General features: G+C 38.0%; 1 protein-coding gene across 2 annotated transcripts in view; it reads right to left on the reverse strand.

The window, feature by feature from the left end:
* Positions 1-18,005, reverse strand: part of GRIA3 (glutamate ionotropic receptor AMPA type subunit 3) — a 520,351-nt gene that overhangs the window by 75,147 nt on the left and 427,199 nt on the right. For both annotated transcript variants that reach the window (XM_090265357.1, XM_090265359.1), the window contains exon 12: positions 16,201-16,399. In XM_090265357.1, coding sequence (XP_090121483.1) covers positions 16,201-16,399 — 199 coding nt within the window. The remainder of the gene's footprint in view (positions 1-16,200; positions 16,400-18,005) is intronic.

Here is an 18,005-nt window from a genome sequence, read left to right on the forward strand (position 1 = left end):
CCCCTGGAGGCCAGATAAGAGCCAAGGAGGAGAGGAGTAAAAGAGAAGTCAGACCTGGCCCACTGTTCTCCAAATAGGGGAGGAATGATGGGACTCCTAGCTATCTGAGGATACCAACACAGAAGCAATGATGTCTCACTTCCTAGGGTGTAGCCTAGGGATGGTGAATCTAAGAGAGTAGCCCACATCTAACTTAGTGCTGTTATAATAGAATAGCAGTGAAGTCTCTAGGAGGAAGGAGCTAAGAGAAGTCTGAGTTTTCCCAGATTGATGGAAGGAGAGAGACTGACTCTCCCAGTAGCCCTACAATGGCACAGCCGAGAGAGAGAGAGAAGGGGAAGGAGAGGGAGAGGGAAGGAGGGAGAGGGGGTAAGAAGGGGGAGAGAGAGAGAGAGAGAGAGAGAGAGAGAGAGAGAGAGAGAGAGAGAGAGAAGAGGAGAGGAAAAGAGAGGAGAGGAGAGGAGAGGAGAGGAAAGAGAAAGAGAAAGAGAAAGAGAAAGAGAAAGAGAAAGAGAAAGAGAAAGAGAATAGGAGGATAAATGTGTCAGAATAAGTACAGGGTAAGGCCTGCAGAGGTCTTGTGGTCTGGATGAGGGAATGCTGCAGTAAATGTCACTGAGGATTTGGATGGTTAATCTCAGATACACTAATGTGGAGGGGAATGACTACTTGACATCTGAACAGTGGATGTCTGGAAGTGATCATGATGATCTGGGGTTAGATGGCTTCCCCTGATGTCATGATACCATGTAAACTCCCTAGAACTTGAATGTCATCCTAGGAAGGATGGAATGAAAAATGATTAAGAAATCACTAAATCTGCCTGAATTTATGTGATGTATCTTTTCTGCCATGTGGCAAAAATGGGGTGTCAGTTACAAGACTATAAAGAAAGTTATGTTTTTGCAAAATGCAGTTAGTCACCTGTGAAAATATATCTATCATAAAGCTATTTTTTAAAGAAAACAGGAATAAGACATATTAAATGTGTGAATCATTAGGGGCTTCTGGGCTTTGAAAGCTTTTTAAGAATTTACCTTAAGACTTTTTATTTTCTCACTTGGAAAAATTTCCTAATCAGTCCTAATCTACCTTTTCAGCCCTTGGTGCTATAGTTTAGCAAGTATCCTTGAGTCATTTAAAGGATGTAGGACTTAGAGATTTCACTAGTGATCAGTAAGAGGAATGTAGGCCAGAAATTTGAGAGTCATTCTTGGCTCTTCCCTTTTGCTCACAAATGTTATCTGAACCATCAGCAAATTCTGTGACTATTTCCAAAGTATATCCTAAATCTGATCATTTTACACACTCTTCATTACTATAATTCTAGTTATATTTAAGGATTCCATTCTTCAGCCACACTGGTCTTCTTCCTATCCCTTAAATATGCCATTATTGTTCCTACACCAGGAGGACCTTTGCAGTTGTTATTCTGTTTGGAACTCTTCCTTGCGATTTTCACATGGCTGTCTCTTCTTGTCATTCAGGTCTCATAAAATGTCACTTCCTTAAAAGGCTTTCCCTCCAGAACTCCCAGTTAAAACAGTGCTCTGTAACTGTCATTCTCTATCATAATATTCTATAGTATTTATTTATACTTGAAATTATTTTATACATGTGTTTGTTTACATGTTTATTGTTTGTCTCCTAACAGAATGCAAACCCCTTGAAGGTAGGGATTCTGTCATTTCCCCTATTGTACCTCTAGTGCCTAATTTGGTATGTTAGGCATGAATATTTACTTACTTACTAATTAAAAATTTAGAATATGAATCTGACCACAGGACATCACATAGTAGCCTTAAAAAAAATCATATCAAGGTTTTGTTCATGTGAATTGCCTTTTCCTTTCAAAAGTGCAGTGCAATCAAGCATTCCAGTTAATTAAATGTTCTGATTAGTTCACTTTCAGTAAGTTGAAATTTTACTTGATCCTTATGGTCAAATTTTTAAACTTCTGTATGGCGATGAAGGACAATTGTAAATACTTGCCCAGGCTTGTCAGGGGAACACAAGGAAAGCCTAATTGAACAGATGGACCCCGTTCCTCTAACTGGAAGGCTATCGGGTGATTTGACTTTGTCAGATGAGAAAAGAAGTGAGATCCTGAAATGAGTTCCTTTAGCGAAGAGAGTTTCAGAGTTCTCACAAAGATATGGACATCCTGTTAATTACTTTGGTGCTGTCTGAGAGAGTTGGCAGCCTCAAAGAGAATGAAGACTTAACCCCCTTAGGCTTTCTGGGCTGTGAAATGCTCTCATAAGCAAGTAGGTTACCTGGGAGAATTAAAGGAGATGGGCTAATGAAATCCATATGGTTGGTTAGTTTGGGCAGATGGCCTGCATGCCATCTTGGAAGCACTGAAGTTTCCAGGTGGCTTTCAAGGGCAGCTCTAAGTTGTGCATGTTGAAGCTGTTGATTCCGCAGGGCACAAAAAAATGGCTAAAGATGGACTGACTAGGAGATGAGGTCAGTAGTAATACTTTATAATAGGGGTAGAAATGTTATCAGAAGCATAAGAAGGATATAAATGAGCTTCCTCTCTCTTCCAAAGCCAGAAAAGATAACCCACCTCTCTTCCACTGAGTCAGCAGAGATTATTTTATTTTATTTTATTATTTTATTTTAAGTAGTACCCCTCCCTCACATCTCCACAAAGCCTTATCTGAACAGCTTTTATGCTTTAATTGCACTATTGTGAGGCTCTTTTTCTAAAGTCTGCTGGGATTTGTCGAACCCTTTATGTTTTCAAAGAGGTTTTTTTTTTGTGATACCCTCTTACCAACTTTATGAAGAAGGAAAAAGAGAGAATATTTTCCTTGATAGATAAGGAAACTGAGACCAAATGCTCCTTACCCAAAGGAAAAAAAAAGAAAGTCATCAGTGGATGTGGAAGTAGAAATCATTTTCATTTTCTTTCTTGTTCTTTCCAGTTTTGTGCACACTGTGACATAACCCTTGGCATATCAGAAACTTTAACAACCCTAAAGTTTCACCCAAAACCACCAGAATTGATAAATGAATTCGGTAAATTAGCAGGATACAAAACAAATATTCAGAAAGTGGTTGCATTTGTATACACCAATAATGAATTATCGGAAAATGAAACTAGGAGAACAAACTCATTTATAATTGCACCAAAAACAAAATAAAATAAAACAAGAACAACCCACCTAGGAATAAATTAAGCAATGAGGTAAAAGACTGATACTTGGAAAATATAAGACATTGAAGAAATTGAACAAGATACAAATAGGAACATATACCATGCTTGTGGGTAAGAAGAAATAATATTAAAATGTTCCTACTATCCAGAGCAATCTATGGATTCAATGCAATCCTTATCAAAAGACCAATGATGTTTTTCACTGAACTAGAATAAAAATCCAAAAATTTATATGGAACCACAAAAGACCCTGAAAAACCTCAGCACTCTTGAGAATGAAGAACAAAGTTGGAGGACTCATGCTACCTGATATCAAAGTATACTATAAGGCAATAGTAATCAATACAGAATGGTACTGGCATAAAAACAGAATGGAACAGAATAGAGAGCCAGAAATAAACCCATGCCTATATGGTTAATTAATATTTGGTAAAGGAGGCAAGAATGTTCAATGGGGTACAGATAGTCTACTCAATAAATGGTATTGAGAAAATTGGACAGATACATGAAATAAATGAAACTAGATCACCTTCTTACACCATATTCTGTATAAGGATAAACTCAAAAATAGATTTAAGACTTAAATGTTAGACTTGAAACCATAAAAATCTTAGAAATATACTGTTGGTGGGAATGCAGATTGGTGCAGCCACTGTGGAAAATAGTATGGAATATCCTCAAAAAATTAAAAATGGAACTTCCTTTTGATCCAGCAATTCTATTGCTGGGAATATGCCCTAAGAATCCCAAAACACCAATTCAAAAGAATTTATGCACCCCTATGTTCATAGCAGCGCTATATACAATGGCTAAGTGTTGGAAACAGCCTAAGTGCCATCAGTAGATGAATGGATTAAAAACCTGGTACACTTACACAAGGGAATACTATGCAGCAGAAAGAGACGAAGAAATTCCTACCTTTGCAACAGCATGAATGGAACTGGAGACTATTATGCTAATTGAAGTAAATCAGTCAGTGAAAGAAAAATACCGTATGATCTCACATATAAGAGGAATCTAATGAACAAAATAAACTAATGAGCAAAACAGAACCAGAAACATGGAAACATGGAACAGACTGACAGCTTCCAGAGGAAAAGGGAAAGTGGAGAATGGTGGAAAAAAAGGGGAAAGGGTTTAGTCAAAGAATATGTATGAATGACCCATGGACATGGACAACAGTGTGGAGATCGATTGTGGGAGTGGGGGGTGGACTGGGCAGAGGAGGGCAAAAGAGGGAAAATTGGGACAACTGTAATAGAATAATAAGAATAAAAACAAAACTCCTAGAAGAAAATATGGGCAGTAAACTCCCTGACATTTCTCTTTGCAATATTTTTTTCTGGTATATCTCCTCATGCAAGGAAAACAAAAGAAAATTAAATAATAAAACTACATCAAATTAAAATGTTTTTTCACAGCAAAAGATATCACTTATAAAATGGAAAAACCTACTGAAAGATATTTATCAATGATAAATCTTGACAAAAAGGTTAATATCCAAAGTTTATAAAAATTCATACATCTCAACACCAAAAGACCCACAAAAACTCCAATTTAAAAATGGGCAGAGGAACTGAATAGACACTTCTCCAAAGAGGACATACAGATGGCCAATAGACATATGAAAAGATGCTCAACATCACTAACCATCAGGTAAGTGGAAATTAAAACCACAATGAGATATCACCTCACGCATGTCAGAATGGCTATCACCAATAAATCAACAAACAACAAGTGTTGGTCAGGGTGTGGAAAAAATGGAACTCTCATGCACTGTTGGTGGGAATGAAGATTGGTTCAGCCACTGTGAAATATAGTATGCAAGGTTCTCAAAAAATGAAAAGTGAAATTGCCTTATGACCCAGTAATTCCACTTCTGGATATATAGCTAAAGGAACTCAAAATACTAATTCAAAAAGGTATATGCTCCCCTATGTTCATTGCAGCATTATTTACAATAGCCAAGATATGGAAGCAACCCAAATACCCAAATACTGAAGTGGTGGTACGTACATAAATACAATGGAATATTACTCATCCATGAAAAAATAATGAAATCTTATTATTTGTGACAACATGGATAGACCTAGAGGGTATTATGCTAACTTAAATAAGTCAGGCAGAGAAAGACAAATATCATATGATTCTCTTATATGTTGAATGTAAAGAACAAAGTAAATGAACAAACAAAAAAGAAACAGACTCATCAATGCAGGGTATAAACTCATGTTTGCCAGAGGGTTTGGAGGGCTAGGTGAAAAAGGAGAAGGTATTGAGAAGAACAAATTGGTAGTTACAGAATGGTCATGAGGATATAAAGTACAGTATAGGGAATATAGTCAATATTATTGTAGTAACTATGGATAGTGCCAGGTGGGTACTTGAAATACTGTAAAGTATATGATTGTCTAACCACTTGCTGTACACCTGAAATAATATTGAATGTCAACTGTAATTGAAAAATAAAATAAAAAGAGATAACTACAAATTGGCAGTTACAAAAATATTCATGGGGATGTAAAATACAGCATAGGAAATGTGGTCATTAATACTGTAATAATCATGTATGGTGTCATATGAGTGCTAGATTTACTTGGGTGATCACTTCATAAGTGACATAAATGTCTAATTATGTTTTACACATGAAACTAATATAATATTGTATGTCAACTACAATTTAAAAAATAAATAAAAACAAATAATGTTCATGTCAGTCCGGTCAAGGTGAAGGCCCAGACTGACATGCTCCATCTCCCTCTACAAATAAGAAGGAATACAACTACTGCAAAATCAGAAATAACCAGAAGTTCCAGAAAATAAATGGAAGTCCAACGTATGAAGTTATAAAGAAGTGGTGCTCATCCGGACGGGTAGGAGGAGTGAAGCCGGGGTGGAGAGGTCAAACTGTGCTGGGGCCAGCAGCAGCGGTGATGGCGGCGACACAGTGGTAAGCACAGACACTTGTATTTAAGGGGAGGTAAGAAGCACCTGGGGAGCACCCCTGACTGCAGACCAGACCCGTCAGCATGCAATTCCAACACCGGGGAAGGCAGACCCCCATTGCCTTGGACTGTGAGGCATGAAGGGGCTGGGGGAGGAGGAGGAGGCTCCCGGTCTCTCAGCGAAGAGAGAATGGCAGGAATCCATCTTGGACCCCCACCCCCACTGAAAACACCACAGCGCGGTGAGAAAGGTCACTTGGTTGTGATGAGTGCATGGGGCTCCACCCCCTATAGCGTAGGAGGTGTGACAGCCCTGCCCAGGAAGCAAAGGTAAACACAAAACTGTCAGGATGGCAAAGATCATGATAGAGATCCCAGTGATGCAGCTGACCAGACAGCAAATATCTAATCTAACGAAGCAGCAGATAGGAAATCTTTTTGAGGCACAGTTCAGAACTTTGGTTATAAAAATGCTTACAGACTTAACAGAAGATCTTAAACAAGACGGGATGGAATGAAGGATAGTACTGCTGAAATGAATAAAAACACATATGAAACTAGTGGTGTTGGAAAGAAAACCAGAGATCAAATCAACATATCGGAACTTAGGGAAGGAAAAAATAGTCAACCAGTGCAGAAAGAGGAAACGAAGAGTGAGGAAAATGAGGAGAGGCTCAGAAACCTATGAGACAGCCATAGCCGACCCAACATCCGAATCATAGGGTTGCCAGAAGGTGAAGAAGAACTAGAAATTGAAAAATTATGTGAAAAAATAATGAAGCAGAACTTCCCTAACTGGGGGAAGGAAATAGACTTACAGGTCCAGGAAGCACAGAGAGTTCCCAAAAAAACTGGACCCAGGGAGAACCACACCAATACACATTATAATCAAAATGTCAAATATTAAGGATAAAGAGAGAATCTTAAAAGCAGCAAGAGAGAAGAAGATAATTATGTACAAAAAGGTCCCAATAAGAGTATCAGCTGATTTCTTAAAAGAAACTCTGCAGGCAAGAAGGGACTGGCAAGAAATATTCAAAGTAATGAAAAGCAAAAACCTACAACCATGATTTCTCTATCCAGTGAAGCTGTCATTCAGAATAGAAGGGCAGAGAAAGTGCTTCCAAGACAAAGTAAAACTGAAGGAGTTCATCAGACCCAAGCCACTGTTATATGAAATGTTAAAGGGACTTGTTTAGAAGGAGGAGGATCAAAACTATGAACATTAAAATGAAAACTGTATCACAACAACCAGCAACAGAAGCTAGGGAACTGAAACAAAGGCAAACTAAGTAGGCAACGAGAGTGGAAAAAGAATTATAGGTACGGGGAACATTATGGGGGGAGGTCAGCAGGGAGGTGGAAGCGGGGAAAGGGAGGGAAATGGTACAGGAATTAAGAAGCATAGTAGGACAGAATGGAGTAGACAGGAAGATGTTGAGAAGAACTATATGCAAAACCAATGGGCATGAACTAAGAGGGGGAGGCAACTGGAGGGAGGGGGGGGTCAGTGGGTGGAGGAGAACAGAGGGAAAAGAAATTGGGACAACTGTAACAGCATAATCAATAAAGCATATTTTAAAAATGTTCATGTCAAATGTAATTGTATTAGGCAACAGGGTCTTTGGAAGATGATCAGGTCATGAGAGTAGAGTAATCATGAATTGGATTAATGTACTGATAAAAGAGACCCTCAAGCTCCCTAACCACTTCTACCATGTGAAGACCTAGATAGGAATCAGCAGTCTGCAAACTTAAAGAAGTTTCTCACTGGAATCAAAACACGCTGGCACCCTGAACTTGGACCTCTATCCTCCAGAACTGGGAGAGATAAATTTCTGTTGTTAATAAGTCACCAAGTTTGTGGTGGGTTTTTCAACAATACTGAAGTATAATTGAAAATAAAATTTCAAGTTATTTAAAGAAGAAAAAAAGAATGCTGTCAGCTGATATATTGAAATACATTTTATCATGTTATATTTTTGGTTTACTAAGAGTCTGTATCCAAAATGGATGAGTTTTTATTAATGCTTCATTGGAATCTATATACAAAACTGTGACTTTTTTCTTTTGGTCTACTGTATAAAAAAGATTACGCTAACAGATCTTATAGAACTACAAAAAAGAAACTATAATGATCCATTAATAACAAAAGTTTGCTGTGTTTATGGCATTCACTCTAGTTTTATTGATGTCTTCCTTTTCTTTGACTTCTTATCTTGGATCCTTTTGAGGTTTTCAGAGCATGTAAAATGTCATTTAAAAGTGTGTGTAAGTTTCCTTTTCTAATTGCTCTATCATGTGAATAAAAACTAAGATCAACCAGGAGATGATACAGATTATTTAACATCTGCTGCACTAGAGGTTTGATTCATGCATGAAATCTGTGTTTCTGTGAATATTTACACCAGAAAGGCACTGAGATGGAAGGGACAGAGGACCAAATCTGGATTCAGAGCATCAATCTAGGCTCAGAGTTCTAGCTCTTCCCCACTGAGCTGAGTGATGACAATGTTATCTTTCCTCAGGTGTTTCCTCTCTGAAGGAGGTGTAATAATTCCTCTTCCGGTTGTATTGCAGGATTGTTGTGTGAATTAGATGTAATGTATATGAATAGGCATTTTGAACTCCCAGGGGGTAGAGATCATTTCTGTTTCATTCATCATCTAGCTGGGGTAATGGAGAATCTTTAACCCTACTGTTATTCACCATGGAGCAGACCATAGATTGGCACATGCTGGAAAGTAGTTGTGTAGAAATGAACACTGTCAATAACGCTGAAGAAAGAAATTAAGGAAGCATATTCCACATTCATGGATGGGAAGAATTAACATCATTAAAATGTCCCTACTACCCAAAGCAATTTATAGATTCAATGCAATCCCTATTAAAATACCAGCAACATATTTCACAGACCTAGAACAAATACTTCAAAAATTCATATGGAACCGAAAAGACCCTGAATGGCCACAGCAATCTTGAGACAGAAGAATGCAGTAGGAGGAATCACAATACCTAACATCAAACTATACTACAAAGCCACTGTAATCAAAACAGTCTGGTACTGGCATAAGAACAGACATATAAATCAATAGAACAGAATAGAGAGCCCAGAAATAAACCTCGGTCTATATGGTCAACTAATATTCAACAAAGGGGGAAGGAACATAAAATGGAGTAAAAAGAGCCTCTTCAACAAATGGTGCTGGGAGAACTGGACAGGGACGTGCAAAAAAGTGAAACTAGACCATCAACTTACACCACACATCAGAATAAACTCAAGATGGATCAAAAACTTAAATGTAAGCTGTGACACCATAAAAGTCCTAAGGGAAAACATAGGCAGGAAAATTTCAGATATCCCACATAAAAATATTTTCACTGATACATCTCCTAAGGCAAGGGGAATAAAGGAAAAAATAAGCAAATGGGACTACATCAAACTAAAGAGTTTCTGCTCAGCAAAAGAAAACATCAGCAAGATGCAAAGGAAACCAACCATATGGGAAAACATATTTGCCAATGATACCTCAGACAAGGGATTGATCTCCAAAATATATAAAGAATTTACATGCCTCAACACCAAGAAGACAGACAGCCAATTAAGAAATGGGCAAAGGACCTGAACAAATACTTCTCCAAGGAGGATATACAGAGGGTCCATAGGCATATTAAAGAATGCTCAACATCACTAGCCATCAGAGAGATGCAAATAAAAACCACAATGAGATGCCACTTAACACCAGTCAGAATGGCCATCACTAACAAATCAACAAACAAGTGCTGACGAGGATGAGGAGAAACGGGAACCCTACTGCACTATTGGTGGGAATGCAGACTGGTGCAGCCACTATGGAAAACAGTATGGAATTACCTCAAAAAACTAAAAATGGAACTGCCTTTTGAACCAACGATTCCACTGCTAGGATTATACCTGAAAAATCTGAAAACCCTCAATTCAAAAGAACCTATGCACCCCTATGTTCATAGCAGCACTATTTACAATAGCAAGTGATGGAAACAGCCTAAGTGCCCATCTGTAGATGAGTGGATTAAAAACTGTGGTACATTTACACAATGGAATACTATGTAGCAGAAAGAAAGAAGGAACTCCTGCCATTTGCGACAACATGGATGGAACTAGAGAGAATTATGCTTAGTGAAATAAGCCAGGCAAAGAAAGAAAAATACCATATGATATCACCTGATAAAGAAGACTAATGAACAACGTAAACAAATGAACAAAATTGAGCAAGGAACAGAGTAACACTTATCAGGGGAGGGGTATGGAAGAGAAGAGGGTAAGTTCAGGAAGGGTTTAGTAAAGTAACTAGTAAAAATAACCCATGGATATGGACAACGGGGTGGGGATTGACTGTTGGAGAAGGGGTGGGCTGGGTGGGGGGGTGAGCAATGGGGGAAAATGGGACAACTATAGTAGAAAAACAATAAAAATAAAATTAAAAAAGAAAGTAACAGGAAAAAAATTAAAAAATAAAGAAATAGGATACATAAGCAACAGATAGAAGCACATGTCATATATAGGTAGAGAGAATTTGAAATTCAAATATAAATAATCTACCATTCTTACCAGTGTTTTATGAAAAAATAGATAAATAAAGAAATATACACTGTCAGCTGTCCTGGATGAATGGTCATCTAGTTCTCTGAGATACCTATATTAAAAAATTATGAAAGTATAGTTGACATACAGTAATATAGTTTCAGATGTACAGCATAGTGATTCAACATTTTCTTATGTTATGTTGCCCTGGCTGGTTTAGCTCAGTGGATTGAGCGTCGGCCTGCGAGCCAAGTGTCGCTGGTTCGATCTTCCAGTCAGGGTACATCAGAGAAGGAAAACTCTGACTCCAAAAAACCTCCGCTGCCTTGCGGCATACCTCTTCAGGGGAAAGGCTAAGGGAGTAAACCCCGACAGAAAATCCGGAGCCGGAGTCCCTAAGGCGGTTTGACGTTGTAGTCAACACCGGCAACTCCTGCGGCGCACCTGAAGCCAAGCTGTATTGACTCCGTCTTTCCCTTGGACCCTTCAGCTGCGAAGAGAGGGGGGGTCTGCTGCATGGGCAACAGCAGACCCTCCATATTACCCTGCCCAGGCTCTGTAGCTTCAGCGTCATCACAAGATGTCGATTCAACACGGGAGGAGACAGATACCATGTCACTCCCGAGTCGGACTGCGCAGCCATTCTCGGCGGTGCAGATAGACTCTTGAGAAGCTACACCATCGTCTCTCGAGACGGACGGCTGCCGACGACGACGACGAATCACCACACTAAGTTTAATAACCATCTGTCATCCTGCCAATATTTTAAGTCAATCTATCTCCAAAAATAACCTCCAAATATGGTGAAAATACTGTCTAGGTATTTTCATGTGAGTTGGTAAAAAACAGAAATTTAATTTTGTTTATAGAGATGGATCCTCAGTGTTTAGCCTGGAGCATAGCACATAGAGCATACCCAAGAAAAGAGTCATTGAAATGGTGATAGATAATGAATAAAAAACTCTCTGGCACTATTATTAGCATGCCTTTGTTCTCACATTTTCTCCTTTCTCTTGGAGACAGATATTAGATGTATTGTTAGTTGTGTACATAGTTGTTAAGTCAGCTTCACTCTCTTGCAAATTGTTCTTTCCATCTGGCTTGAGCCTTGCCTGAAAGGAGGACCTATGGAACCATAGATCACTGGATGCTGAGGGATGGGAAAGGCCAATAGCTGTCTGAATATGTATTTCCCTCTTCTAGAGGCCTATTTGGTTAGGCCTCAGCATCTCTCACCTTGTGCCTAGGTGTCTTTCCACCTCCAGTCATGACCTACAGGGTTCATGATTCTTGCTGGGTAATATAGTATATGATGTAGGAAAATAAATTTAAAAAAAATAAGGTGACATCAAAACATCCATGTAAACATTAAGAAAAACAATTTTTCCCTTTTAAAATTGCCAAACAGTATGTCTCTGACCTACCAGTTCTTGGTGTCAACTTGTCTCTTATTGTTGCTAGTGTTCCCTACCTAGTATGTGGTTTGGATGTGTCTTTAAACTAATTAAATTTGTTTGCAGTTGTCCAGGTATATTGTTTGTCAAGATCTGAAATTCATCATAGGACTTGGTGAGAAAATTTTTAACAAAACTTTTAGTTTGATGTGTATACTATAGATAGGGGATAGATTAAGGGGTAAGGGAGATCTGTTGTGTATATAGCTCACTTGTAATAAAACTTAAAGATCATGTCAAAGTATTAATATACTCAGCATAGGTGCATTTGCCAGGAGATTTTTCTCTTTTTCCCATATTATTCAAAAGCCCTATAATAGATAACCAATAAATGTCGAAATATGGACTCCAAGTGAAAATGCTTTCGTGTGTGTGTGTGTGTCTAAGAGAGATTCTGAATGTGTAAACAGAATCTGAATACTATTAGTAGGGACTGCTTCCCAGATCACTTTGGGAAGGCTCTTCTTTTTGCTATCTCCATTTAAAAAATTAAAAATTAAAATGACCAATAACAACAGTAACAGTTAAAGTCTAGAGTCCAGACAAAAACATTCTCCATAAGTAATTCAACTGTGCTTCATGGGCCTTAAAGTGCTGCAACTCAGAAGACAGGACAGCACCTTGATGGTATCCAGACAAAGCTAAATTCTCTTGTCCTGCCTAGGGCACTGGAGCTCCACTCCTCTCCTTTTATGTTTATTTTCTTAAAGGGGTTTAAATTAGTTTTAAACATTTCATTTTAAAAGACAACCTCCTTTTATCCTCCAAACTATCCTCAGTGAGGATAAGTGTCTGGAAAAGAAATCAAGCATTGTATTTGTCTTCTAATATTTCTAGGGGTCTGAAGGCAGAGAGAATTTTGGAATTGCTTTTTCTCCCAGTGCTACTTTTTAACACAAATATGCATCAGGTTAAATTTCCAAAACCTAGTAGAGAATGATCATTTCAGTGCAGCTTTCCAAATCATAGTGGCATTTCTCTGGGCAATGAAAATAAAGCTGTCGACTTGTTTTTTTAGTCTGGGGTTTCTCCACCTCTCGTTGGGACATTTAGTTTTGGAGTTGCTGTCTAAGGAAATCAGTTTTCAAGTCAAGAGGGTTGTTGGTAATATTTCAGATGTCTCTCAACTGCATGTATTTTGTTGACTCCCTGTCTGCCTTTCTTGAAGGAACAGATCCCTCTGTGCCAGTGACTTTATGTGATCTGTAAGATAATAGCTAAGGATAGCTCAGAAAATGAGATATATAAAGGAATCATTTAAAAATACCATCATTTTAATGGCAGCCTTACCCTGGAGAAGTAAAAATGTCTGCAGAGCAATTAGAAGGGAATTTTATTTTATTTATTTCTCTCTCTTAGTGGAATAACTAGAGGGCTGGCCCCAGGCTGCTTTATGTTATTGCTATTTGGTTCCTGTGGTTTTAGTATGGAGTGAGAATGGAAAGAAATGAGCTCAGGTAATGTTTGTAGATGTTGCATGTGATCTTGTTTTATCCTGTAAAGTTTATAAAGAATACCATCAGAGGTTCCAAATTTTTTCATATGTGAAGGAGTTACTGTTCTTTATATTGCCTTGAAATTATTGAAGGTTGGAGGGGAAGTGACATGCTATGTTGTTTAAGTCCCTGAAAGATTATGTGTTCTTGTTGGCTCTCCCCTCCGATCTATGGGGCTCTAAGAGGGTAGAGTGGAGGATACAAAGAGGACAAATGGCTTAGAGACCAATTGGTTGGGTCCCCCAGTATTATATGGATACCAAGCTTATCATTTGTTATATTTGTATAACATTTTAGTACAAGCAGGCTAGACAGATGATTTTTCTATACTGCTCACTTCCACTCTTAGATCATCAATCTTTGTGTGCTGACCTAAAGAACTTTCCCACAGAGTCCTAATAATGTCAACAGCAACCAGTTGGGGAAAAAGAAAAAGTGGGTGCTCAGGAATAGAAAATGATCTGCACTTCCCTATTCCTAGAAATATCCAGCTCCTTTTCTAATCAGATTTTCAAAACAGGAAATTATAGTAATTTGCAATTTCCATACAAATTACTCATTGGCTGTAAAGGTCACTAGGAATTGGTGAATATTAGAAATTGCAAACCAATTAGAATGTGGCAATCGCTTTGCTCAGAATTGAATGTTGATTCAAGTAGTCTTCAGTAAAATGATACTCTTTAATGAAACCATCATTGAATGGATTAGTAGATGCTTTCCTGGTTTTTGAGAAAGACACAAAATGTGTCGGGGGTGGGATCTAGACATGGGAACAATGACTATTTGGTCACACTTTCAAGACTTTGTGCTAATAAATGCTCCCAGAGAGACTCCTTTGTCTGCAATATGGATGAATGGCTTTTGAAAGCTTAATGGGAATTGATGCCATCTATTGATTGCCATTTAAAGCATATCTTCCTAATTTCTAATAATTGTTGAAGTAAAAATGCTTTCTAGTGGAACAACTGTTACTTATCAGAGGGTCTAAGGCTGGCATCTTGATAGCCTAAGTGGTCAATTACTTCATATAGCAACTTGATGCACATTGGGATGGTAAACAGCTCTGTTGAAATTGATACCAAATCAGATTTCCATGGAGGAGATTATGTACTGTCTACTTAACAGATGGAAATTCCTGGCTTCCTGCCGTGAAGTGTGCAAATGATTTCATGGGGACAGGGGATTATTTCCAGAGAAACTTCTGGAACTGCTATAGCAGTGAGGGTCAAGGCTAGGTCAGTTCCAGACTTTCTTCATATCATTTTGTTGCTTCCAATACTGGGCCTCTCTCCCTGGTTAGGGATTATGATCTCGGTCAACAATGGTAGAAGTGAGATAGGGATATCCAGAGCCAATGAAAATTCTTGAAGAGTTTTGGAACTAACCTTTTCTTTTTCAGGGAGTGAAAACAGTTTTTAGTTAATTGCTATAATTCCAAGAAACACTCCTCCGGGTTTCCCATGAAATAATTGGACCACTCTCATGATAATACACATAGAAATATGTTTCTTACTGATTTCTTAAACCAACCTGGTTTAAAACCAACATCTGTTTACTCTGGATCTTTGAGGAAAAGTCAGTAATTATACCTGACAGCCAATAATTTTATTATTGGTTGGAGAAGGTGACTAAATGTTTCCTTTTTACCTACTACAGAAGTGGCTTCTGGACCATTGCTATGACTGGTTACAGTGGTTACAGTAGCAAGCAGTGGTAATGTGTAGAGTGGATTCATTTCTAATCAACCACCATATTTTCCTGGTTGGGGCAATTGAAAAAAAAAAAAAACTGACTTCTTAAACACTCCAGTGGTAGCCTTTCTTATAGTCCAGTTGCTACAGAACAAAGATCTTGATTGTTTATGTAAAGGTTGTTAGTCCATCAAATTACCCTTCTATAATTTTCTGCCTCTATCTCCTTTTGTCTTTCCTCTTGACAATACACATGTAGCTTTATTAACTTTTCCTAGGAGTTGGCCTATGGGGGGATTGGAGTGAGGAATAAATCTACTCATGAAATTAAAACAATTATCATCTTCCTTGAAAATCTAATTATCAGCATGTACATGAATACTTGAAACAACTGTAATACATTTCAATAGAAAACCAATGTCTAAAATTGAATATGTAATTTTATAGTCTATCAGTCTTCAGAGTCTTAGACAGAGTCAATTACCAAACTTCTGTGAACTTCTGAGACATAAAATCACTACTTTTGTAAAAGCTAGTAAGGAGAATAGATATTATTTAGTTTAATCCCCTCATTGTTCAAGGAAAGGGACCAAGGGTCACATAAGTTAAATGGTGTGCCCAAAGACACACAATCACTTTGTGGCAGGGCTGGAATCCAAACCTTAGAGTTCAAGCTTAGAGCTCTTGGCATGCCACTTATGACATCATGTATGAGTTCTGAGGGACAATAAATTAAGTCACCAACCAAAGAGTGCTGTATTCAAGATGATCTGCCTTGACTACATTTCTGCTCTTTCCCATCCCTTAAAAGCATTGTGAATTTGCCTTTGTGAGAAGATGATAAAATAAAAACCAACAGGTCCAATTAAATGTAAAGAACTTACTCTGAAAAATTCTTTTGTTGATCCAGAGTCCAGGGTCCCATATGCAATTTCAGTCTGCTTAGCTAAGTCTTCAGCACTCTCTATGGGAGAAACCATCCTCTCCACAGTCAGGAAAGCAGCAAGATTGGCAGTATAGGAAGAAATTATGATCAGAGTGAAGAACCACCAAACCCCTCCAACAATTCGCCCAGAGAGTGACCTACAAAACAAAACAAAGACCAATCTAGAGTCAGAGGGGCAGGATTTCAGTTTAAGTAGTACTTATTTTATTTCTGGAAAGAGAAATGGTTTCAGTGTAGTTGATGGAGGAGGGACATACATGATGTCAGGGAATTAACACATCAAATAAAAGTAACACATTAACAACAACAACCCATGTTATGATGGCGTATGATGATGATACATGCATAATACTCTTTAGGTCTATACAGGTTTCAAAGCAGGATTTTTTTAACTGCAGAAGAATTTTTTTTTTTTTTACCAACTCCAGATTATATGTAGTAATTGTGTTTATCATATTCTCTTTCTGTGGGTTTTGCTGGACCACCCACTCCTGTGGAACACTGCTTCATTTCTTTTAAGGCATATAGTTCTCAGCTTTGCCTGTACAGTAGAATCACCTGGGATCTTTTTTAAATTGCTCATGCTAAGGCCCACCTGAGACCAGTTAACTAAAAACCTGGAAGTCTAGATCCAGACATGTGTGTTTTTTTAAGATCACCAAGTGATTACAATGTGCAGCCAAGGTTGAGAACCATTGATGTAAGGTGATGCCAAGGGAGAAAAAGCCACAAATGTTTACATAATTGAAGAGATATGGCTAGGTGCTGGTAAATATTCTTCACTTTGCATTTAATAAATTTAATAAAAACATTGCTGTTTTGTGGAGTTCTTCACCCATGAAGCAAAAAGCCATAAGATGATATTTATTGTTATCTTTATATAAACGGCTAGTGGGGTTCAGGACCTTAGCTTCATGGATCAAAATTTTCTTTTTACTAACTGAACCTTAGCATACAGGACAGGCCTCAAGTGAAGGAGGAAACTACTTGTATACTAGGATTTGAGAGGAACTAAAAAGTTTGTCTCCTCCAACCCACCCCAATAGCCAACCAAACAAAATCACCCTCCCTGACCCACTATAGAAATTCTTACTATTGGGGTCACCCTCTGCATTTTCTTCGGAAATATAGTCAATAATATTGCAATAACTATGGATGGTGTCAAGGGAGCACTAGGCTTGCTGGGGGATCACTCTGTAAGTTATATAAATGTATAATCACTATGCTGTACATCTGAAACTATATAATATTGAAAGTCAACTGTAATTGAAAAATAAAAAAAGTAACACTTGACTTCAACAGTACCCATTACCACATTATTTTGGATTAGTCTATCCATTCAGTAGTGACTGTGGCAGAAGGTGAATAAGTTTTAATAAGAAAAAATTTTGTTCTTAAATGTAACTATGCATTGGAATTACCTGGGGTGTTTGTTAAAATGCAGATTCAGGATATCTGAATGCTCAAGAATCTGCAGTTTTTAAAAAATTTATTTTTCAGCTATAGTTGACATACAATATTATATTAGTTTCAGGTGTACATGATAGTGACCAGATATTTACATACCTTGTGAAGTGATCGACATGCTAATTTAAGTGCCCACCTGGCACCATTCATAGTTATTACAATATTATTGACTATCATCCCTATAATGTATTTCACATTCCTGTGACTGCTTTTGTAACTGGAAGTCTGTGATTCTTAATCCCCCTCACCCTTCTCACCCATCCCCTTTCCCCTTAA

This window comes from Furipterus horrens, unplaced genomic scaffold, assembly GCF_987537825.1.
Source record: "Furipterus horrens unplaced genomic scaffold, mFurHor1.1.pri manual_scaffold_17, whole genome shotgun sequence".
NCBI classification, from domain to species: domain Eukaryota; kingdom Metazoa; phylum Chordata; class Mammalia; order Chiroptera; family Furipteridae; genus Furipterus; species Furipterus horrens.